The 24,381-nt window shown below is 45.2% G+C and overlaps 1 protein-coding gene across 2 annotated transcripts in view; it reads right to left on the bottom strand.

Moving 5' to 3' along the window:
• Window positions 1–24,381, bottom strand: part of MEGF9 (multiple EGF like domains 9) — an 83,997-nt gene that overhangs the window by 21,165 nt on the left and 38,451 nt on the right. For both annotated transcript variants that reach the window (XR_014507085.1, XM_083423064.1), the window contains exon 2: window positions 6,658–6,862. Coding sequence is in view for 1 of the 2 variants with exons in the window: in XM_083423064.1 (XP_083279190.1) it covers window positions 6,658–6,862 (205 nt within the window). In the remaining variant the exon portion in view is untranslated. The remainder of the gene's footprint in view (window positions 1–6,657; window positions 6,863–24,381) is intronic.

Raw genomic sequence — 24,381 nt, 5'->3', positions numbered from 1 at the left:
TAATTTTTTTTGCCATCATCAAGCCAGATCAAAAGAGGAGAAAAGCTTTGCATAGCCTGCACAACAGCAGGCCTTCAGGAAAAGCTGAGTACAGTGGTACCTCGGGTTACATATGCTTCAGGTTACAGACTCCACTAACCCAGAAATAGTGCTTCACGTTAAGAACTTTGCTTCAGGATGAGAACAGAAATCATGCTCCGGTGGCGCGGTAGCAGTTAAAGTGGTGCTTCAGGTTAAGAACAGTTTCAGGTTAAGTACGGACCTCCGGAACGAATTAAATACTTAACCCGAGATACCACTGTAATTTCAAAATATGTGGATTGTATTCAACGCTAGACCTACTCAGAGTAGACTCACTGGAAATAACAGGCACTGCAAACTTAGGTCTTTTAACTTCAACAGGCCTACTCTGAGTGGACCCTAACTGGAGACAGTCCTACGGGTGAAATTCAATATTGCACTCATTCTATTCGTGCAAGCCTTTCCGCTTGCCAGTTGGAAGGACCCCCTTTCTATTCCCCACCCCAGGGCTGTTCTAGAGGTTCTCCTAGGTTCCCCACCCTTACAGCTGATTTAGAGTGTGTGTAGTGGTGGGGGGAATGGGACCCGGGTGGCGCTGTGGGTTAAAGCCTCAGTGCCTAGGGCTTGCCGATCGAAAGGTCGGCGGTTCGAATCCCCGCGGCGGGGTGCGCTTCCGCTGTTCGGTCCCAGCGCCTGCCAACTTAGCAGATAAAGTAGATAAATAGGGACCGCTTACTAGCGGGAAGGTAAATGGCGTTTCCGTGTGCGGCTCTGGCTCGCCAGAGCAGCGATGTCACGCTGGCCACGTGATGCGGAAGTGTCTTCGGACAGCGCTGGCCCTTGGCCTCTTTGAGTGAGATGGGCGCACAACCCTAGAGTCTGTCAAGACTGGCCTGTACGGACAGGGGTTACCTTTACCTTTACCTTTAGTGGTGGGGGGAGAGGTGAAAAAGCCCCATTGTGCTAGCAGGATTTGCTGCCCTAGCTTCTGCTGACACAACTGTTTAGTTCATTCTGGCCCTAACTATTACTAGGGTGATTAATAGAACCATAGAACTGTATGGCCTTCTCGGTAGTGGCGCCCGCCCGGTGGAACACCCACCCATCAGATGTCAAAGAGATAAACAACTACCTGACATTTAGAAGACATCTGAAGGCAGCCCTGTTCAGGGAAGTTTTTAATGTGTGACATTTTGATGTATTTTTAATCTTTGTTGGAAGCCGCCCAGAGTGGCTGGGGAAACCCAGCCAGATGGGCAGGGTACAAATAAAAAATTATTATTATTATTATTATTATTATTATTATTATTATTATTATTTAGAGCTGAAGGGATCCCATGGGTATTCCAGTCCCCTTCAATGAATGATCCCCTGTCCAATTTGAAACTACAGTGGTACCTCGCAAGACGAATGCCTCGCAAGACAAAAAACCCGCAAGACAAAAGAGTTTTTCGTTTTTTGAGTTGCTTCGCAAGACGAATTTCCCTATGGGCTTGCTTCGCAAGACGAAAACGCCTTGCGCCTTTTTTTTAAAACCGTCAATGCATTCCTATGGGAAACCGTCAATGCACAGTGGTGCTTCACAAGACGAAAAAATTCACAAGACGAAAAAACTCGCAGAACGAATTAATTTCGTCTTGAGAGGCACCACTGTATACTGGACGCTGCTTAGCTTTGCACAGGATGTTGCTGCTGTTCCTCTTGGCTCTGTCAACTAAAGTTGGATAACATTTCTGAATCAAGAAGTATCATTTCGTTCTTCTGAAGTCATGTGCTCAGGTGGTGCTTCACTCCTGCTTGTAAGATCTTTCAAGAGGGTGCAATAGTTGCAATAGTTGTTCGTCCCACATCTAACAACCGCACAGCTTCCTTGAGACCCTCATTCTTCCTGACAGCAGGGGAGCTATCCTCATGGAAATGGAACACAGTGACAAATTCCATGCAAGTGCATGGATCTGTTCCATCTGTGCAAGGATCCATGCACGGCAAAGGAGTTTGCGGCTAGCATAGAGGCTGACCTATATGTGCCTATATAGGGGTCAGAGAGAGAAATTATTTATTCGGCCAAGGGGAGACGGAGGAGGAACCATAACTGCGCATCAATGCTATTCTAAAAAGAAGAATAAGAAGCTTTATACACAAACAAATTAAAATTTCATTCATTTTTGTTTTTAGTCCAGCCACACAAACCAATCTCTTTTTTAAAAAATCAACAACAACTCAGGGTGCAATCTGTCCCTTCCCATGGAAGAGGCAGGCTGGAGGGTCGATGGAGCTGGACTCTCCCCCACCCCCTTCCTGTCTGGGTCTTGGTCTCAAGGGCACTTGCGCACAAACAGAAGCAAATAGAAAACCATTCATTTTCCACAACTGCCTTTCTTGCAGCTGAGCAAATTTAATTGCGCTGTGCAAAGATGCCATTTACTTGGGGAGTGGGTGAGGCTCTGTTTGCTGAGGAACCAGAATCCTTGGAGCGAAGTGTCAGGGACTGGATGGATGAGGAAGCGTAGTAGCAGCCCGTGGTCCAGGGGGCACCTGTGGGGCCTTTGATGGGACAGGGAGGAATCATCAGCATAGAGTGAGGGTGAAGGGGAGGGGCTTAAGGTAGCCACAGAAAGAGCAGGGGCTCTGTCTCCTGCGATGCAATACAGTGGTACCTCGGGTTAAGAACTTACCGTATTTTTTGCTCTATAAGACTCACTTTTTCCCTCCTAAAAAGTAAGGGGAAATGTGTGTGCTTCTTATGGAGCGAATGCAGGCTGCGCAGCTATCACAGAAGCCAGAACAGCAAGAGGGATTGCTACTTTCACTGTGCAGCGATCCCTCTTGCTGTTCTGGCTTCTGAGATTCAGAATATTTTTTTTCTTGTTTTCCTCCTCCAAAAACTAGGTACGTCTTGTGGTCTGGTGCGTCTTATAGAGTGAAAAATACGGTAATTAGTTCCGGAGGTCCGTTCTTAACCAGAAACTGCCCTTAACCTGAGGTACCACTTTAACTAATGGGGCCTCCCGCTGCCACTTCATCCTGAAGCAAAGTTCTTAACCCGAGGTACTATTTCTGGGTTAGCGGAGTCTGTAACCTGAAGCATATGTAACCTGAAGCGTCTGTAACCCGAGGTACCACTGCACAGTCCTGATTTGGCTCCTTCCCCTCCCTCCCTCTCAGCACAGGAACCAAGAGTCGAGAAGAGGCTGGAACAATTAAGAAAAGCGGAGTCACAGCGAGGAGGGAGGTATAAACAAGAGGAAGAAAGGGACAGGAGCTTTAGCTTCTGCAACTGACGTGCTTATCTGATGGATGTGCCGTGTGCCGACTCCTTGGTTACTGAGCAATAAAGTTAATTACCGCAAGCGCTGTGCCTGGTTCTGCTCACAGCATCGGACAACAGACGGAGGAAGGGCTTTTCTGGCAGCCTGACACGAAGCGGGCAAAGCACTTGAGGCCAGGGGCTGAAGAAGGTGAGCTTATGAACGCTTCTCCTTACCAGCTTACACCTCTCGTCTTCCTTCCCAACCCAAACCAAGTTTCAAGCAGGTATAGAATCAAAGAATTGTAGAGTTGTAACGGGATACTGAGGGTCATCTAGTCCAACCCCCTGCAATGCAGGAATCTCAGCAAAGCATCCCTGACATGGCCATCCAACCTCTGCTTAGAAACCTCCAGGGAAGGAGAGAATTTATAGAGTTGGAATGCATCCCGAGCATCATCAAATGCAGGAATCTCAAAACAAAATCCACCATCCAATTCTAAAATCCTACCGGACCCTACTTAGCTTTACTAACAGTTTTAATGCCCCACCACCAGGAGGAGTTTTGATTGTTGCTATAGCTCGGCAACGCCGTATTTTAATTATTCTAATCTAAGCCACTTTGAGTAGCACATGAGCATTAGGAAGGGCAGGGTATAAGTCTCTAAAGCGGTGATATAGTGGAGCGAGAACAAAGACAAATGCACTTCCATGGGGCAATGAATATGATGTACCGGAGCACCAGGGAACAGCTGGACTCTCCTTGCTCCGGGAAGTGTATAAGGTGATAATGAGGCTTTCAAGTTTCTTTATGGCAAATTTGCGTAAAGTCAGAGAATGAGAAAAATAATCAAGCAGCATCCGGATACCTCTTTCCTTTGATGGGTTTCCTATTTCATGCCAGCAGAATAAATGACACTTACTGGCAAGATAGTTTGTGCTTCTAATTAAAAACTGGATATTTCAGGTTTTGTAAAACTCAATGTGCTTTCCAAGATGAGCCTATGCCAGGGGTCAGCAACCTTTTTCAGCCATGGGCTGGTCCACCATCCCTCAGACCATGTGGTGGGCCGGACTATATTTTGGGGGGGAAATATGCCCCACAAATAACCCAGAGATGCATTTTAAATAAAAGCACACATTCTACTCATGTAAAAACACGCTGATTCCCGGACTGTCCGCAGGCCAGATTGAGAAGGCAATTGGGCCGCATCTGGCCCACGGGCCTTAGGTTGCCTACCCCTGGCCTATGCAGTTGGAGTTGAACCCCACCAGGAAGTTTGGCACACGACTGCAGATTGCTAATCCTAATACACTGGATATTATATGACCTCATTCTGCTGCATTTTGGGGGAAAGATAATAATGGATCAACCACTTCTTCCGGTGGACTCTTCTTGGAAATGTGGTTATAGGGCATGACATTATCTCCTGCACATCAAGATTTATAACTACACTGCAGTTCAAAATAAACAAAAGTCACACAGGCTGCATGATCAACAAATAGATTTCTTACCAGTCTCTCACCATAATGTGTGGGGTGGGGAAATTATAAAAATGCCGCATAAAAATCCAGTATCAAAATCAGTTGAAATAGCTTACAGTCAGAAGAATGGGGAATAACAATGGAATCTGAAACCTTTCCCCAAACCTTTGCATCATAATAATAACTTAGACTAATGGGATGTAGAATAGAAGTCATACATACATACATACATACATACATGAATACATATGCATCAGGTGTGAAAAGGCCAGAGTAAAGAAGACTACCCTCAGCATACAATGAAAGCTATACAATGAAGGTGCCAGACACACCCTCGAGGGGAGAGAATGTTTATCTAATTATCTTATTCTGAAAGAATTAGTAGAAAATGTGGCTTGTCTAACTTCAAAAAAAACCCCACAAACACACACACACACAACCTGAAACAAACATCTTCTAACCATAAAAAGAAGAATATAGGCAAGAGGTGTCAAAAGATGTTGAAATGAAACCTGGATAGTGTACAATACAAAGGAGATTCCGCTATAAACAGACATACAGCCTCTCACTCTCCCCATAATTAGTTGGTCCAAGCCGGCGTTTGATTGTAGCAGCAGCAGTGGCCATACATCACAGCAGCTTGTCAGGTCAATGTTCATTTCACGCCTCAACCCAATCCTCAGGGAAAGGATTGAGTTTCCCTCTCACAAACCGCATTCTCTACCACACGGACTCTGTTAATAATTAGCTTATCAGGGTGGTGCGAGTGATAAGACTCTTTTGGTCAAGGATGCATGACCAGGAAAAGCGAGTGGCAATACATGGCTCCTGCTCATGCTCAGAGTGCAGCTCCTGTCCCCAGATTTTGATCACAGCCATATCAACAAAGAGTTACAACAGGCATGGGCAAACTCGGCCCTCCAGATGTTTTTGGGACTACAACTCCCATCATCCCTGACCACTGGTCTTGTTAGCTAGGGATGATGGGAGTTGTAGTCCCAAAACATCTGGAGGACCGAGTTTGCCTATGCCTGTTTTAGCTCAACAGATTGATTGTAATCCGTCTTCAGGCCAATGTGTCTTTTCAAAAGGAGTCCAGAGTGACAATTTATTTGTAAGGTACAAATCACCTTGTATGGTACAAATCCATTTTCTTTGTCACTTTTTATTGGTTCCACCTCAAATCTTTGCAACTTCTGCATTAAAAATAAATAAAATAAAAATCCTGAAGGTAATATTGTCCTTACCAACTTTGTTAAGTAAGATTTTCTCTCCCAACAGTGGCTTTCCTACGCAGGTTAAAAGATATACAGTCGCATCTTGGTTGTCAAATGCCTTGCGACTCAAAGGTTTTGGCTCCTGAATGCCGCAAACCAGGAAGTGAGTGGTCCGGTTTGCAAATGTTATTTGGAACTCGAATGTCCGATGCGGCTTTCGATTGGCTGCAGGAAGCTGCTGCAGCCAATCAGAAGCCACACCTTGGTTTTCAAACATTTTCGGAAGTCGAACCGACTTCCAGAATGGATTCCGTTCAAGAACCAAGGTACAGTTGTATATACTCTACTTATTGTCTACTGAGTATTGATATTATCATGAGGGCTTTATTGTTCTTTTTGTAAGTCATATGCTTACGTTGAAAAAAAATCAACAGAATACCTACAAATAAATTATTAATGAGTAAGATTTCCCCTTCCTACAAAGGAAGCCTTTAGCCGTGGTTCCAGCATTGTAGGGGTTGGACTAGATGACCCCCAGGGATATTTTCCAATGCTATAATTCTAGGGCGGGGGGATAAGCATAGCTGCACAGCAAGGAAGCAAACCCTCTCTTGGACACCAAAAGACAGTCAAAAGGGAAATTACAAAGATGGTGGTAGGTGATGCTCATGTCACCCCATTCCTTACTTGTCGCAGGACAGGGATTCGGAGCCCTCAGAATAGCAGCCGCACCAAAGGCACTGCCCACTTGTGGGGTCTGGGTAATAGCCTTCCCCACACCTTTCGCAGTGCAGACCCACGTGTCCCGTCCGGCATTCGCACTGCCCTGTCGTGGTGTTGCAGTCGCTCAGGCCAGTGCTCCCAACAGAACTGCAGTTACAGATGATGAAGTCTGCAAAAGGGATTGAAAAAAGGAAAGAAAAAGGAATTAAAATGGAGATCTCTCTCACGCCCACACACGGAAACAGGTTCACATTAATCATTTATTGGTTGTGCAGGCTGCCCATAGAGTAAATTAACTATATCTCCTGGGACAGAGTTCAGCAACCTTTTTTTTTTTTTGCCTGCAGGTATTTTTGTTTGTTTGTTTGTTTTCAAAGGTTTTATTAAACCTGTGCCATATCCTGTAGGCCTGTGAAAAGCACCTTGAGCTGAAAGAGAAAGTAGAAAACAGAATCACACTCCTCTAAGTTCCTCCTTCATTAGCAGGGGTGGTGGGTGGGGAGACCATCACCCTCACCACCCACTGATCAATGGGGCAGTGAGCATCAGTGGGAGGAGAGGGCGGCATAGGCTTGCTCTGGGAGATTAGCAAAAATATGCATGGTGCGCAGATAGAGGCTTGGATGTCCCCAGCCCCCTCACCTCCGCTGTATTATTTAATTTTGCCACTTTCGTTTCAAATTTATTTTTTGATGTTCCAAACCCTTAGCTGTTTTTTAAATTTTTCTTTGCATAAGCATGGCAGCTAAATAATTATTTTTTTTAAAGGAAAAGCAATACACACATCCAAGACATGCAGAAAGTATTGATTTTACAGCTGTTCCTTTGTCATGGGCTTGGTAGAAACCATTAAGTGGCTCATGGGCCTCTCATGATGTATAACTTTAATCATAAAAACTGGAAAAATACTGCCGCCCCCCCACCGTCCTTTTAAAAAGCCACCATACTTGGAAGAGCAGAGATGTAATAGGGGGGGAATACAGGGAAACACAACCCCAGGACTATTTTCACTGCAGGAGCAATCAAAGAGCTCCTTTGTAATTGATAAAACCTCCTTGCTCTGACAAATTGGGATGATAACAAGTATTTCATGTTCTTTTGTGACATAAAGTATAAAGCCAGGGAAGGCTGCCCCACCCCCCACCCAGGTTATCACAGTGTTAAGGAAAATTCTGGGGTGAGAGACTAGTCAACAGCTCAGCTCGTCGGGGTACCAGTCCTCCGCAGGTAAATGCGGTCAGTGAAAGAAGGAAATTTCAGCCAAGCAATTTGAAGCAAAACAGCAGTCAGTAGACTTAGATCCTTTATTGTTGCGCAACAGGTTCAACAGCAGCGAGAGACCCCAGAGCATGGGGCGAGATTGACTTTTAAAACTTCCCACCACATCTCAGAATACAGTTCGCACAACATCATTGATACATCATGTTTACATCACTGACGTGTCACCAAAGGGGAGGGGTAGACAGGGGTTACACTTGTTCAACCTTGGCAAACATGTCCGGACGAGTCCTTGGTCCAAGATTAGCATAGGCAAAACATGTGGGGGCAAGATTCAGGTATAAGATTAGCATAGGCAAACACCTCTGAAGTCCCACCACCCAAAATACAATACAGTGGTACATCAGATTAAGAACTTAATTTGTTCTGGAGGTCCGTTCTAAACCTGAAACTGTTCTTAACCTGAGGCACCACTTTAGCTAATGGGGCCTCCTGCTGCCGCTGCGCCACCCCCGCACAATTTCTGTTCTCATCCTGAAGCAAGGTTCTTAACCCAAGGTACTATTTCTGGGTTAGCGGAGTCTGTAATCTGAAGCGTCTGTAACCTGAAGTGTATGTAACCCGAGGTACCACTGTAGAACTTCCTTTGCATGTCTGGACCCCTAGGCAAGTCTGGTGATGACATTAGGCTTTCCTTGGCCAAAAATCAACTTAGCAATTGTCACCTCTGGCCACTTCCTGGAGTCCCTTTTCCAAGGGCAAAATAGCATTGGAATGGAAGAATCTGGCAATTGAGTTTATTTTACATGTTTTTTAAAGCTGGATAACTTCCCTGAGCTGTCAAGTTGAAAGGATACATTCAGGAATTATATTTGTAACATTTAACAACTTTAAAGATGTGCCCTCCCCGGTAATTTCTGTAACAACACAAATCACAGAATTGTAGCGTTGGAAGGGACCCCGAGGGTCATCCAGTCCAACCCCCTGCAATGCAGGAATCTCAGCTAAAGCATCCATGGCAGATGGCCCTCCAACCTCTGCTCAAAAACCTCCAAGGAAGGAGAGCCCACAACCCCCCAAAGGAGACCATTCCACTGTCAAACAGCTCTTACTGTCAGCTGGCCTTCCACTCCCATCAGCCCCAGTGAGCAAGTCCAATGGTCAGGGACGATGCAAGCTATACTCCAACAACTGTGAATAGCTCAGCCAGTACAGCATGAGACACTTAATCTCAAGACTTTGGGTTTGAGTTCCACATTGAGCAAAGATTCCTGCACTGAAGGGGGTTGGGCTAGATGACCTTTGCAGTCCTTTCCAACTCTACAATTCTAACATCTGGAGGGGCACCATGTTGGCTATCCCTGGCACAGAAGCCATAAAAAGCAAAAAATAATTGTGCAGTGTCTAGATACTTCTTCCCTTTTCTTTTGATGGGGTTCTTACACTAGCAGTTGAAATGAAAATATTATTTACATTTCTAAATTAAAGTTTAGGGTCTTTCATTGTGGTGCCACCTACTAGCTGCCATTCCAAACCTATTAGACAGGTATCCTTTTTGAACTGCTTTTAATGACTGCTAAGACTTTTTTTGTTTAGGCAAGCCTACCCAGACATATAATTATATCATTATTATTTCCCAAAAAATATCTATTAATTTTACTTGTGTTTTGATCATTTTAATATGTTTACCATATTTAAAGTTTGTTCCTGTTGCTATTTTTAATAGATTTTTTATACCATTTTGTGTATAATCTCCGTTGGAGGTTTTAGATATACGTTTTTGTTTTTTAAAAAAAGGTTGTTATTCAGCTGGCTGAAGATCTTTTGCTAAAGCTCAATGTTTGTTTTGCAGGATTAACCTATAGAAACTGAAGTAAGCACACCTGATTTCAATACAGTAGCTTGCTCATGCTGCAAAAGGCAACAAGGATTGCCAAGCATTTTAGGCATGTGGACACATTTGGATTTTTAAGCGACTGCCAAGGGCACCATCATCTACGGTCCCTTCTCTTCCTCAACCTCCAGATCACACAAACACATACCCGAAAGCACAACTCGTGGTGGAAACTTTACTTTCTGAAGGATCTGAGTGAAAGTCAGAGCCAGTAGAATTAATTGGAGCCTTGAAAACCCAGAACTGAGAGTTTCATTTGTCCAACCTCCTCCTTCAGAAGGCACAGGGGCGGTTGCCCCAGGCACAAGATTGTTAGGGGTGAAAAATCCCAACACCCGGTCATAGCCAGGATTTATTTTGGGGGGCAGGGCTTTATGTTAGGGGGGCAACTGCGATGCAACTGAGGTAGCTGCATGCTTCTATCGCTGGGCTCTGTTGAAAACAGCTTCTCCATGCGAACCAGGAAGTGACCTCAACAAACAACAGAACAACTCTTCTTTCCTTATCTCTGCGGCTGTAATCTCCTGGGTGACTGCTGCTAAGCAGCTGAATGTGCATGCATACTCCACTGGTTTCCCTCCCTCCCACCTCCGCACAGCCCTGGGCACTAGCAACCCACGCTATGCCACTGTATTGTTGCTCCTCAGCAGCTAACTTTAAGAGGTATACAGTGGTACGTCAGATTAAGAACTTAATTTGTTCCGGAGGTCCGTTCTTAACCTGAAACTGCTCTTAACCTGAGGTACCACTTTGGTAATGGGGCCTCCCGCTGCCGCTGCGCCGCCACCATGTGATTTCTGTTCTCATCCTGAAGCAAAGTTCTTAACCCGAGGTAATATTTCTGGGTTAGCGGAGTATGTAACCTGAAGTGTCTGTAACCTGAGGTACCACTGTACTACCTCTGAACCTGGAGGCTCTATCTAGTTATTATGACAACCAGCTATTGACAGATGCCTCCTCCCTGAATTTGTCTAATCCTCTTTCAAACCCATGTAAGCTAAGAATTTACTGTGTTATGAAAGAGGGAATTGGAAGGGACTATGAGGGTCATCTAGTCCAACTTCCTGCAATGCAAGAATCGCAGCAAAAGCATCCATGTCAGATGGCCAACCATGCTCTGCTGAGAAATCTCAAAGGAAGGAGAGCCCTCCACCTACCAAGGGCATAGAATCAGCTGGGACTCTGAGGCTCATCTAGTCCAACCCACCTGCACTGCAGGAATAATCCTATCGTGGGGCCTCTGGCTTTCAGCAACACAGCATCCCATGGGACTGTGCACTGAGCAACTAGACCAAAGAGAGGTGTGGAACCCGCTGCTGTGATTGGCTGGCTGTTTGAAGCCTCCTGGTTGGCCGGCCCAGATAGAATCATCTAGTCTAACCAGCTCAAACACAGGAATCTTAACTCAAGCATCCATGACAGATGCCCATTCAGTCTTTGGTTAATAACTGCCAGTGAGTCACAGAACCATAGAATTGCAGGGTTAGAAGGGACCCCAGGGGTCATCCGTGACAGACAGCTAACCAATCTCTTCTTAAAAACTCCCAAGAAAATGTTATTTTCTTCTTCCTCCTCTCACTTCTCTTCCATGATTTTTAAAAACCACCATTCAGTGAGACAACGAGTGCCTGAAAGAACGCCTTGCTCCAGTTTAGCACCTTGTATATAACACCTCATTGCAAAGCAACTTGACCAGTTTGGGCCCCCCTGCCCAGCCTTATTGATTCATATACCGCCTGGAAGCTTCCAGCTGTTGAATGAACTACATTGCTTTTTTTAAGATGAGGAAAAGATTTGCTAGTTGGTGGCTGCAGACACACACAGCACTGGGGTGGTGTGGAGAGAGACAAAGAAACAATTGATAGCTTGAAGTGAGCTCCTGGCTGCTCCCTTTTGCAAGCAGGGCTCACTGGCAGCACCGATCAGCTGCTTGACACTGGGCCTACCATAATGGGCTGCACTAGGGAGTTCCTCATCAGGAATATTACAGCCCCTTCCCAGCAGTCAAAAGTCAGCCCACAGATGTAGGGGGAGAAGGACGCAGCCCACTAGCAGGATCCAATCTTGTGCTCTAACGGTGCCCTGAGACTGAAAAAGAAGTACAGTATACAGTCATACCTCAGGTTAAATATGCTTCAGGTTGAGCATTTTCAGGTTACGCTCCGGAACACGTTACTTCCGGGTTTTGCCGCTCGCGCATGCACAGGCGCTCGAAATGACGTCACATGCATGCGCGGAAGTGGCGAAACGCAACCTGTGCACACACAGACTTGCAGTCGTGTGTTACGTTCTACTCAGGATGCAAACAGGGCTCCGGAATGGATCCCGTTTGCATCCAGAGGTACCACTATATTTACAAAGTGACAAGGCTGTGTTCAGTGTATCTCTGAGTAGTACACTGGGTGAGCAAAAATGACCTATTTGCACAAGGTTTTTTCCTCCCCTCCTCCCCCCTGCAACCCCTCCCCCCACTAAATCTGTTCTGGGGGCTCCATAAGTCCCTGCCACCCCACAACCCTTCGGAGCAGATAAGGGGATGGCCCAAGGCAGAGGGGTAGTGTGTGTGTTAATGTGTCTTCTCCCTGAAACGATTGGGTGGCAGTTCATGTGGCTGACAGGCCTGCATCAATCTGTGTTCCTGCCTCTTTGCCTACGCTTAGATATAGGAGCCATTTTGCATGATGTCATGCAACTGCCCCTCCCCTTTGCAGCCATTTTGTGACTGGCACCCACGATACTTTTCTCAAAATTTCAAATGTGCCCCCTGGCCCCCCAAAAAGCCCCCTGGCAACTCTTGCTTTATTCACTAAACAGCAGTTTAATTCAGGAGAGCACCTTAAGGGAGCTGAGCAAGTTCAATCTTGTTGCTCAGACGTGGAGTTTCCATTGCAAAGTGCTGGTGTGACGTAGATCTATGACGAATCCAGTGGACATGCAGAGATGTAAAGAATTTCACCCGAAAGCCATTACAGTCATAAAATCATAATGCCTGTGTTCTGCCATTAGATTTGCTCATATTACTTTGGAGGCATATTAAAACTACAGAGTTAAACAAGCATTAATTGGTAATTTCTTAATATCTGTTTGCATCAATATTGGAAAAACATTGTAGGAAACAAATCCTTCCTTCATTAGAAGGCGAGGGAAGGTTTGCTGCATGTAATACTCATATATAAAAGTGTATGGGATAAAGCATTCTTGACAAAGCTAACATATTGTGAAAAAGACATCAAAGTATATGAACAAGTCCTGCCCCGCCCCCCACCCATCCACTCATGGAATCTGGACACTGTTGGAAAAAAATAATAGCACTTCTTAAACCACAACTGATTTTTTTGTATACAACGGCATTGTATATCCATCTAAGTTCTAGAACAGAGCCACATAAATTGATGGGTTTAAGTTAGTAATGCCCATTAATTTCAATGGATCTTCTCTGAGCAGAACTAGCATTGGCTAAAATGCCATATTTATATTTATATTTATATTTCATGTGTACACGTATAAATGACATATTTTATTCCTTTTAAGATGATTTATCTTATGTGTGTGTGTGTGTGTAGGGACGTGGGTGGTGCTGTGGGTTAAACCACAGAGCCTAGGGCTTGCCAATCAGAAGGTCAGCGGTTCGAATCCCTGCAACGGGGTGAGCTCCCGTTGTTCAGTCCCAGCTCCTGCCAACCTAGCAGTTCAAAAGCACATCAAAGTGCAAGTAGATAAATAGGTACCACTCCGGCGGGAAGGTAAACGGCGTTTCCGTGCGCTGCTCTGGTTCACCAGAAGCAGCTTAGTCATGCTGGCCACATGACCTGGAAGCTGTACTGCAGATCCCTTGGCCAGTAAAGTGAGATGAGTGCCGCAACCCCAGAGTCGTCCGTGACTGGACCTAAAGGTCAGGGGTATCTTTACCTATGTGTGTGTGTGTGTGTGTGTGTGTGTGTGTGTGTTTGTGTGTGTGTGTGTGTGAATTTTTAGTAGTAGCACTATATTATCATTGTGTTTAGTAGTAATAGCGCATTGGAGGAAACAAATAGCCTTTTTCACTTGAAGGTAAGACTTTCCATACAATATTAATCAATATGCTTTACCAACAATACTCACTGTTCTTTTTAAAAGGAAAAACCTGACCCCTCTTTTCATTTTGAACTTTTATGATTTTTGTACCTCTTCTTGATAATCCATTATGCTTTTCATTCTCTACCAGATAATACATTTAAACAACAAACAATGACGATGGCAAAAAGCTTTACGTAACTGGGCAGTGTCTTTGAGCTCTTTCAGCTCCTTCCAGGACATTCTTCCCAGCAATTCAAGAGCTGTCCCTACAATCTAGCAGCAATTCACGAAAGCAAGCTGCTGCCCCCCACCCTGGCTCCCCGCTTTAAACATTACATGTCATCGACTTGTCTTGCCAGCAGTGCATAAGCTCCTCAATAAATGATGATCACAGGGAAAACCTTCCAACTGCTGACAAGGCATCTTAAGAAACTGAAGACAGAAACAAACCATTCCCTAAATTCACAAAGTCAATGAGATCATCATCAGCTCTTATCTCCTTCAGTGGCTTTCTCCTAGACACAACTGCATCCGGTTAAGCCCCAAGGAGCTCAGGGCAATGTGTATAGAATCTATGGATGCTATTTTTATTTATAACCCACTTCTCTTCTGTCAAAAAACTGAAGACATTGTGCATGTGGGTCTTCACCCACCCAAGGCCTCATGAGAACCAACTCCTAGGACAGTGATGGCCAAACTTGGCCCTCCAGCTGTTTTTTGGTACTACAATTCCCATCATCCCTGACCACTGGTCCTGTTAGCTAGGGATGATGGGAGTTGTAGTCCCAAAACAGCTAGAGGGCCAAGTTTGGCCATCACTGTCCTAGGGGCTGAGGGGTATTCGGCTCCCCCAATAAAATATTTGAGGGGGTCTGCCCCCCTCCCAAGTTGATGGACACTGCCATTCAAATGGGGTGTGTGCACTGTGTCATGTGATTTATTATGCGGGGTGGGTCTTACCTGTCCCCCCCATTTAATTCAAGTTGGCACCCCTGCAAGGCCTTGAACAGACCTAAACCTGCCTACTTTTGGCAAAGTGGCAACCTCTCTTGCTTCCAGGCCAATGTATGCAAAAAGACATTGCCAAGAGGGGAAAGTGCAGAAAAGGGCAAGCAAAACGATCGGGGGAAGTGAGTACACCAAGAGGCTGGGGAAGAGATAACAACAAAAACTACTACTACAACAACAACAACAATAATAATAATTTATTATTTATACCCCGCCCATCTGGTGGGCTTCCCCAGCAACTCTGGGCAGGTTCCAAAACAATATTAAAATACTGTAATGCATCAAACATTAAAAGCTTCCCTAAACAGGGCTGCCTTCAGATGTCTTCTAAAAGTCTGGTAGTTGTTGTTCTCTTTGACATCTGGGGGGAGGGTGTTCCACAGGGCGGGTGCCACCACCGAGAAGGCCCACTGCCTGCTTCCCTGTAACTTGGCTTCTCGCAGTAAGGGAACCGCCAGAAGGCCCTCGGTGCTGGACCTCAGTGTCCGGGTAGAACGCTGGGGGTGGAGACGCTCCTTCAGGTATACTGGACCGAGACCGATTGTCAGTAGTGCTCTACCAGTGCCAATCAGATTCCTGTGGGAACCTACCCTACCTCACTGTCTGTTTATAGAAGTTTTAATTGTATTAGTACTGATATTTCCACCAGCATGGGTTCATTGGGAGGAAGATGCAATGTGTAATCTATCTAACCTCAATACGTAAAAAATGCAAAAGAGGTTTACAGGGGGGAAATGTGTGTTTTTTTAGTAATGTCTTGGAAAAACAAGTTCACTGATAATTTCCATTCTTCTGCTGCTTTCAGTTTGCTATGGCAGTATTCCTTTATGCTCTTTATCTTTGGTAAATAGAAAATACACAGGTCTGAGCTCCACTGGAAGTGGTTCTCAAGGTTGAAATAGGTTCTCCACCACGGCCTAATTTAAGCAATCATTTATTTCCCACAAAGCAGAGGATTGGCTTGTTACAACCGAGTTTGGAAAAGCTGAACTGCCAACGGTGGGGTGGGCAGAGGGTTAAATTCTCACAGATCCTATCATGTGTAACCATAAGCTTAATCATCCGGTGTTCTCTCCATCTCTATCTTCTGATCTCCATCTACAGTACTGCACCACAAATCTATAACCTGCTCCTTTTTTCTTTCTTTCTTTCTTTCTTTTTGAAGTGGGTGGTGGGAATACAGAAATAAAATAATAATCTAAAAATTCAGCACGAGCTGCAAGTTCAGCATAAAAGCATGCAAATTGCCGGTTGCCTATGCAAAGCAAGCAGATTTGTACAAAACATATTGAGCAGCTGCCTAGTTTAATCTAGAGTGCAGCGTGAAAAGGCAAACCTTCCCAGTGTCACACTGAGGCTGATTCCTCTTTGATAGATGATAGATGGATAGATAAAATAAAAAATAGACATATAATAATGCTCATCTCTAAAGGCAAAAAGTGGGGAACCTGCAGCAAAACCTTAGTGAATTAGTTGCTGAAATTTATGTTGCCCTCAGTCTGTTTTCAAGTACAGTGGTACCTCGGGTTACAGACGCTTCAGGTTACAGACGCTTCAGGTTACAGCCTCCGCTAACCCAGAAATAGTACTTCAGGGTAAGAACTTTGCTTCAGGATGAGAACAGAAATTGTGTGGTGGCAGCGGGAGGCCACATTAGCTAAAGTGGTACCTCAGGTTAAGAACAGTTTCAGGTTAAGAACGGATCTTCAGAACGAATTAAGTTCTTAACCAGAGGTACCACTGTAGATGGAAATGATGGAGGGACGATCTAGGGATGGTGGGGCAGGAAACAGGGAGCGGAGGGGCAAGTTTAAAAAGTGGGTGAACTACCCCTTTTTGGCTCTAGCCCCACCCACACTTTGCAAAAGGCAACATTTCATACTGCAGTCAACAGATTTATTTTACTTTAATTTGCTTGCCTTATGATATATATATCCAGTCCTTTTTTTTTCTGGGGGTACGCAGGGGTACGCATACCCTAAACATTTTGCGAATCTAAGTTTGGTGTCGTTGAGGGGCAGTATCTCAATACGAGTAGGAAAATGAGAGTACCCCTAAACATGTTGTTTGTTTTTAAAGAAAAAAAAGCACTGTTTATACCCCACTTTTCCTCCAAACAGCTCAAGGTTCTCCCCTTCGCCGGTTTATCCTCACAGCAGCCCTGTAACGTAAAGCAGGCTGAGAGACTAACTGAAGGTCACCTAGTGAGTTTCATGGATGTGGGGGGAGGGGTTTTGGACCCTAGATTCCCAGGCCACATTTTCAAGTGCTCAAAGTGCTTGACAAGTATTATCTTCTAGGGTTTCCATATTTCAAAAAGTGAAAATCCATACACAAATGTTTTTGAGCTTTTTAGGCAAAATCACAAAAAAATGAAATTTTTAAGCTAGAAGGCTGATCGCCAAAGAATTGATGCTTTTGAATTCTGGTGCTGGAGGAGACTCTTGAAAGTCTCATTGACTGCAAGAAGATCAAACCTCTCCATTCTGAAGGAAATCAGCCCTGGGTGCTCACTGGAAGGACAGATCCTGAAGCTGAGACTCCAATACTTTGGCCACCTCATGAGAAGAGAAGACTCCCTGGAAAAGACCCTGATGTTGGGAAAGATGGAGGGTTCAAGGAGATGGGGATGACAGAGAACGAGATGGTTGGACAGTGTTCTTGAAGCTACCAGCATGAGTTTGACCAAATTGCGGGAGGCAGTGGAAGACAGGAATGCCTGGCGTGCTCTGGTCCATGGGGTCACGAAGAGTCGGACATGACTAAATGACTAAACATCAACAACAAAGGAAAATTGGCAAAAATGACACTACCAACCCAGACATTGTGACAATTTTTGCCCAGACTTCCAGCTGCAGTTTTCCAGGTATGTCCAGAAAATTCTGGACATATGGCAACACTAACTAAACCTGTACAACATGGCAGAATTATTATATTGCCTACGGGTGACTGAGGGCCCATACAGGACAATGAGGGAAAGAAGGATTGATTGTTCAACCACTCTAGGAACTGTAGATCTGTGAGGGCCTCCTGATGACTCTCAGCACCCTTAATAAATTATAGTTCCCAGAATACTTTGGGGGGAAGCTATGACTTTTTTTTTAAGGGACACAGGTGGCGCTGTGGTCTGCCTAGGGCTTGCCGATCAGAAGATCGGCGGTTCGAATCCCCACAACAGGGTGAGTTCCCGTTGTTCAGTCCCAGCTCCTGCCCACCTAGCAATTCAAAAGCACGTCAAAGTGCAAGTAGATAAATCTGGTGGGAAGGTAAATGGCATTTCCGTGTGCTGCTCTGGTTCACCAAAAGCAGCTTAGTCACACTGGTGGCTCCCAGTTCTATCAGAGTAGGGTCGTATAGCAAGCAAGTGGGGCGTAGTGGTTAAATTGCTGGAATAAGACCTGGGAGAGACCAGGGTTTAAACCTCCATTCAGCCATGAAGGCTGCTGGGTGGCTTTTAGACCACTCCCGGTCTTTCAACCTAACCTACCTCACAGGGTTGTTGTGAGGATAAAATGGAGGTGAGGAGAGCCATATACTGTACATCACCTTGAGCTCATTGGAAGAATGGTGGGATATAGATCTAATAATAAATACATGGATAAAATTGCATCGCTATCAATGCAATCAGATTACCAGCGGTCTCGAGTTGCGTAGCACAATAACAATATTTTTTTCAGCCTCCGTATGACCCACGCAGACACGGACCCAGCTCATATGCCCTCACAAAACTTTGCTCCCATTTCTGTGAGCACCCAGGTGACAGTTTCAGGCTGACTCAGGACCAGGTGTTGAAGGAAGGAGAAAACTGTCAGCCTCAAGGCACTTTTCACCTGCTGGCTCTGCAAAAAGATTATCCAAGCTGTTGAAGGTGGACATGCATCAGGAGACGCCTCATGTCACTCTGTCAAAAATGGATTTGCCCAACAATGCCTGAGGAACACGGCAATTGTTTGGGGCTGAAGAGTCTGCATGGAACACTGCCTTATACCAAGTTAAAATAGCTCAGGACTGTCTACGTGTGCTGTTAGGGGAAGGGTAATACCTCTGGTGGAGAACACATCATGCTCCTTCTGGGGTAGTTTGTCCACCTTTGGTTCTCACCCTGCACTCAGCTCTCCCCTGTGGCTTCTAGAAGCTCTCACCATGCAACAGTGACCCCAGGAAACAGTTTCAACTGGCCAGCCAGACCAGGTGAGAGTAGTTGATGGGTCTCAAACTTTCTTTGAGTTAGGGCTTCCTCTGCATGCAAAGACAGGCTCTGGCAGATTGAGCAGACAAGACTAATTTTGAGTCCAACAGTCAAGATGGCGGTTTCTGCAGGTGCTGTAGAGGGAAGTGAGGGGCAGATGGGGCTTGTCAACCTGGGAAGGTAGCCCATCTGGGAGAAGGAGGAAAACTCTGATCCTAAACCTCCACTGCCTTGCAGGATATATTTGAGAGATGAAAAGGCTAAGGAGTAAACACTACACAAGTATTAAGTAGAGTTCCGAAAATGGTTGGATGGAGCATTGAACACCTCCTTCTGGCAACTCTTGCAGTCAAGCTGGGGCCAAATGTCTTGCTCTGCTTTCCTTTGCACCCCAGCAGCAAGGCCGAGAGGAAGGTCTGGTCATCTGGGCAGTCCAGGACCTTGTCAGGCTTGCACCCCAGAGAGGTCACTTCCATACTGCTAACACAGTGGTTAGACTTCATCCCTGGAGGTGCACTCCATTGTCTCAAGACAGATAGATGCCAACAATTGTCTACACTGATTGGTTCTCCAGGGTTCCAGGCAGGGATTACCGTATTTTTCCATGTACAAGACTAGGGGGTTTATTTACCAAAAAAATTGGTTTAAAATTGGGGCTCATCTTATACATGGGCAGTGCTAAGAGGTGTTTTCTTAATTTGGAGTCCCCAAAAATAGGGGACTTATACATGGGAAAATACGGTAATACCTGACCCTATTCAGAGACATCAGAAATTGAACTTGTAACCTTCTGCATGAATGGAAGTGCTCATAGGAGCTCTAGAAACATAGGAAGCTGCCTTTATACAGAGTCAGGTCCATCTAGTTCAGTATTGTCTGCACAGGCAGTTGGTGGCTCTTCAGGGATTCCTAGCCCCACCTGGAGATGCCAGGGATTGAACCTGGGACCTTCTGCATGGAAGGCAGATGCTCTCACACTGAGCTATGGCCCTCCCCCAAACGCAACTGGTTGTCTTCTGCACAGTCAATGCATGCGGAATCTCAGAGCTACCAAACTCCCTCTTGAAAGGGCACATTCAAAATGAACCTTCGCCAGCAGGGTTATGGCTCACAGAACGCGTACAAAAGGTCCCAAGTTCAAGTCCTGACCTCTGCTGCTGGAAAGAAAGCAGAAGGGGATAAGAGAGACATCCAGTTGACATCTTGGAGTGCTGCTGCCAGTCAGAGCAGATGAGCTGTGTGGGTAGACAGTCTGACTCTACCCGAGGCAGAGTCTTAAAGTTGCAGATGAAAACCTAGGAGGTTAATCTACTGGATGTCATTTAAATAAATTAACTGTGGGCTTTTAAGTCCCGTTGTTCTGTTGCAGATATAATTAATGCAAAAGCAGCACTGAAAATGGAGAGTCCAGCAAACACGATAAGGGGATAAGGCAATCCGATAAGTAAGCATGTTGAGCAAAATAATTAGAGGAACAGTCCCTAGCCAACAGAGCAGGCAGAATTCAGCAGGATCTCAGCTGTTTTTGTACTCAACCAAATGCAGCAAAGCACTGCAGAATGCAGATAGAGCTGTTCTGAAGCAAGCTATAACATATATATATATATATATATATATATATATACACACACTTTATTTAAAACATTTTTAGCTCACTTCTCAGCCCCGTCCCCCTAGCAAAAACCAGGCTTCCAGAGCAGCTTACAAATATCAATAATAAGACCGTGTCTGATCTCATGCTTAGAATCCAAGACATAACACAAAAGGGGGGAAATGCTGGGATAGAGGAGAGGGAGGTTGTTTGCAATTCTAGTCCTATTCAGAGCAGACCCATTGAAATTAATGGAAATTCCTAACACAGGGTCATTAATTTCAGTGGGTCTGCTCTGAGTAGAACTGTGCACACACAACCGTCAGGCAACAGTCCTTAGTTGCAGAGTTCTCCTAACAATCAGATGGAATGGAAAGGAGTTCACAGAGCAGGTGCCTCGGCCAAGCCAAGGAAGTGGCTCTGCTTCTCTTCTCTCCCATCTGCCATAGTCTGAAGGAACATCTGCTATAGGATGGCAGTGGAATCCCTACAGGCTTGAGATGCAGAAGCTTTCTCTTGCACCTGGAGTTCATACATCTCCCTGCGGATGAATGCCCTGAAACATCTCTTTTCAGAGGGGCTGGGAAATGGGCACATTCACCTACTTTCTGCCACACATCATTGTTTTAGGGCAACAATGCCCTAAAGAACACAAGTGCTATGGTCAGAGCGCTGAGGCTATGTGGTAAATACTATTTTTATTTTATTTATTTTTTGCATTTATATCCTCTCACCTTTCCTCCAAGGAGCTCAAGGTGGCAAACCTAGTTCCTCATCTCCCCATCTTATTCTCACAAAAACCAGGTGAGATAGGTTAGGCTGAGAGAAGACAGTGACGAGCCCAAGGTCACCCAATGAGTTTCATGGCTCAGTGAGGATTTGAACTCTGGTCTCCTAGGTCCTAGGTCCTAGTCCAACACCCTAACTACTACACCACCGCTGGTTCTAAAGCGCATAGGGTATGCGGAGGGAGTCTCAAACCAGACAGACACCCCACCAGCAGCCATTCTTCAGCACTCTGTTTTCTGCACCACCACTTGTTTGATGTCTCAGCAAAACATGTAAATTTAGGCTTTGTGGCTCATGCATGCCTTCTAGGTTCACTCCACGCCTTCAAACCGTCATCTGACCCTAAGACTTGAACCATCCCAGCCAATAAAGAAGCACCAGGCCTTCTATAAAAGTGACCTACTTGTCGTGATGAGCAGGGACAAAGAACTCACGTTGCTTTTAGCTGGGTGGGCTGCGATTGACCTTGCAGTATGTCTGGCATGACATACTGCCCCTCGCAAGCCAAGAGCTTAGACAAGGCAAGACATCTGCCCATGCAAACCTGCATAAAGCGGTTGGTTAGTGCACAGCTATGGAGGAACAGCTGGATATAAATGTAATCATGAAGTAAAGGGTTGTATCCAACTAAGACAGACTCAGAGATGACCTGTTGAAATGACTAGGCCAAAATTAGTCAGAGTAATATATTTCAATGGGTCCTAAGTAGGACTAGCACTGGAGCAGCTTGACGTTCTTCTGACCACAGCCTGTTCCCTTCATCAGACTTCATTTTTAGCCATTTTTCTAGATTCTAGATTCCTGCATTGCAGGGGGATGGACTAAATGACCCTTGTTCTTACCTCCAACTTTACAATTCTATGTAGAAAAGATTCACAGAAGTTTCTAGCCCAGGGAGTTTTTTAAACTAGGTTAAAAAAGAAAAAGAAAACAGTCCAGTTTTAGCTTTTCTTTTCTCTTTTAAAGCAGCCCGCTGGCACTCTTGTGAGATCATCTTGTGTGGAGAAATGAAAAGGAAAGCTTTTATCTGATCTGCTGCCACTATAATACTTGTTCGAGAGGGCTTTCACTCCCAGTCTCACCAGTCCCCTTGCTTTGTTGCTCAACAAGAAGACTTTCCAAAGCAAAAGGAGGACAGAGAAGACAAGGAACATGAGTCATCTAAACTGGTTCCAGCAAAACCGAGACCCCGTTGGTTCCAACATATTGCTAAACTGGGTGTTCCTTTTCTTTCTAAACCTCAAGTGTGGTGCACGCAAATAAAAAGAATTTTGAGCAACCAAAATAAATCTAGCTTGCCTTGAATTGCAATGAAGGCATGAAATGCTCTCCCTAGAGGGGCCTGTCTGATGCCAGCATTGTCACCATTTCAGAGCTAGGCAAAGGCATTTGAACAACACTGATGGTATGTTATTAAATCTGTCTTTACAGGGTTGTAGGCAACTAAGTTCTGCTCAGAGTACACCCACAGAAATTAATGAACCTAAAAAAGTCATGCCCAAAGCAACTCCAAATACCAGCCACAATGTGTTAGAATTTGTATGTAGCCATTTTACTGCATTTTAAAAAGAGAGAGTCATGCCCAGTAACCTCAGTGGGTATACTCTGAGTAGCAGAGGATTAGATTCAATCCAAAGCATTGGATACAGATGCATCAGGTAACAGACACTTTAGGTTACAGACTCTTAACCGAGAAATATCACCTCGGGTTAAGAACTTTGGTTCAGGATGGGAACAGAAATTGTGTGGCAGCAGCAAGAGGCCCCATTAGCTAAAGTGGTACCTTGGGTTAAGAGCAGTTTCAGGTTAAGAATGGACCTCCAGAACGAATTAAGTTCTTAACCCGAGGTACCACTGTACTGCCTTTATATAATTTAGTAGGGAGGAGGATGGGGACAAAAGTAGAGTTGGCTCTGCCTGTCTACAGTCCCAATGGGCCCCAGCTACAACCGAAGATCATGGAACCCCCATTTGTAGGCGAGGCAGTCAGGGAAGAGGTTTCAGGAAGTATGGAAGCCAATGAGTGGGGAACATGGAGACAAAGTGGCTGGAAGGAAGGAGGCAGAACAGAAATCAGAACGAAAAAGGAAGGCTCGACAAAGGGTGAATGAGCCATTCTCCCCATACCCTCCAACATTTGTCCAAATAGGGACATCCCATTTCATAATGATTATTTTACTATTTATACCCCACCCATCTGGCTGCATTGCCCCAGTCACTTTGGGCAGCTTCCAACATACATAAAAACATAATTAAACATTAAACATTTTTTAAAAGAACTTCCCTATACACTACTGCCTTCAGACTGCTTGGGGGTCAGATAACTCCATAGCCTTCAGCATTTCTCCAATGAAAATAGTGACATCCTAAGGAAAAGTGGGGCATTCCAGGATCAAATCAGAAACCGGGGTGGTTTCTCTAAATCAGGGATGTACCTGGAAAATAGGGACACTTTCAGGGTCTGTTCTCTCTAAGAGCTAAGCTAGGGAGGAGAACAAAAGCCTGGTTACATTTTACCCCTTCCCTCCATCTAAGACAAACACAGAAAACCCAGACCACGAATCCTGCTGAGATTTCCCCATGCCCTCCTTCCGAAAGTCCTTTGAAAACTGAGGGAGTAAAGCTGTATCATAAGGGAGATGGAAAGACATCCAGCCTCAGATAAGGCAGAAGTGGTATTTCCTGGGTGCTCTCAGCTGATTGGCCCATCGAAAAGCCCTTCTGTTTGCCTGGGGTCCCCTTCTACAGCATTGCTCACCTAACAATGAATCCCATGCAGATCACACTATTTCCAATATGTTTACCCAAGCAAATTTGGAAACACAGCCAAGTGCCAGAAAAACCAGCCATGCCAGTTTCATACTGCCCAGCCATGTGATGCCGAACAAGCTCCTTTGATTCCCCATCCGTTGACGGAAGCTAACGCCAATCAACTCACACGTG

Source organism: Podarcis tiliguerta (assembly GCF_965153285.1).
Source record: "Podarcis tiliguerta genome assembly, chromosome: Z".
In the NCBI taxonomy this organism is placed as follows: domain Eukaryota; kingdom Metazoa; phylum Chordata; class Lepidosauria; order Squamata; family Lacertidae; genus Podarcis; species Podarcis tiliguerta.
This window is presented reverse-complemented; position numbering and strand designations above follow the sequence as displayed.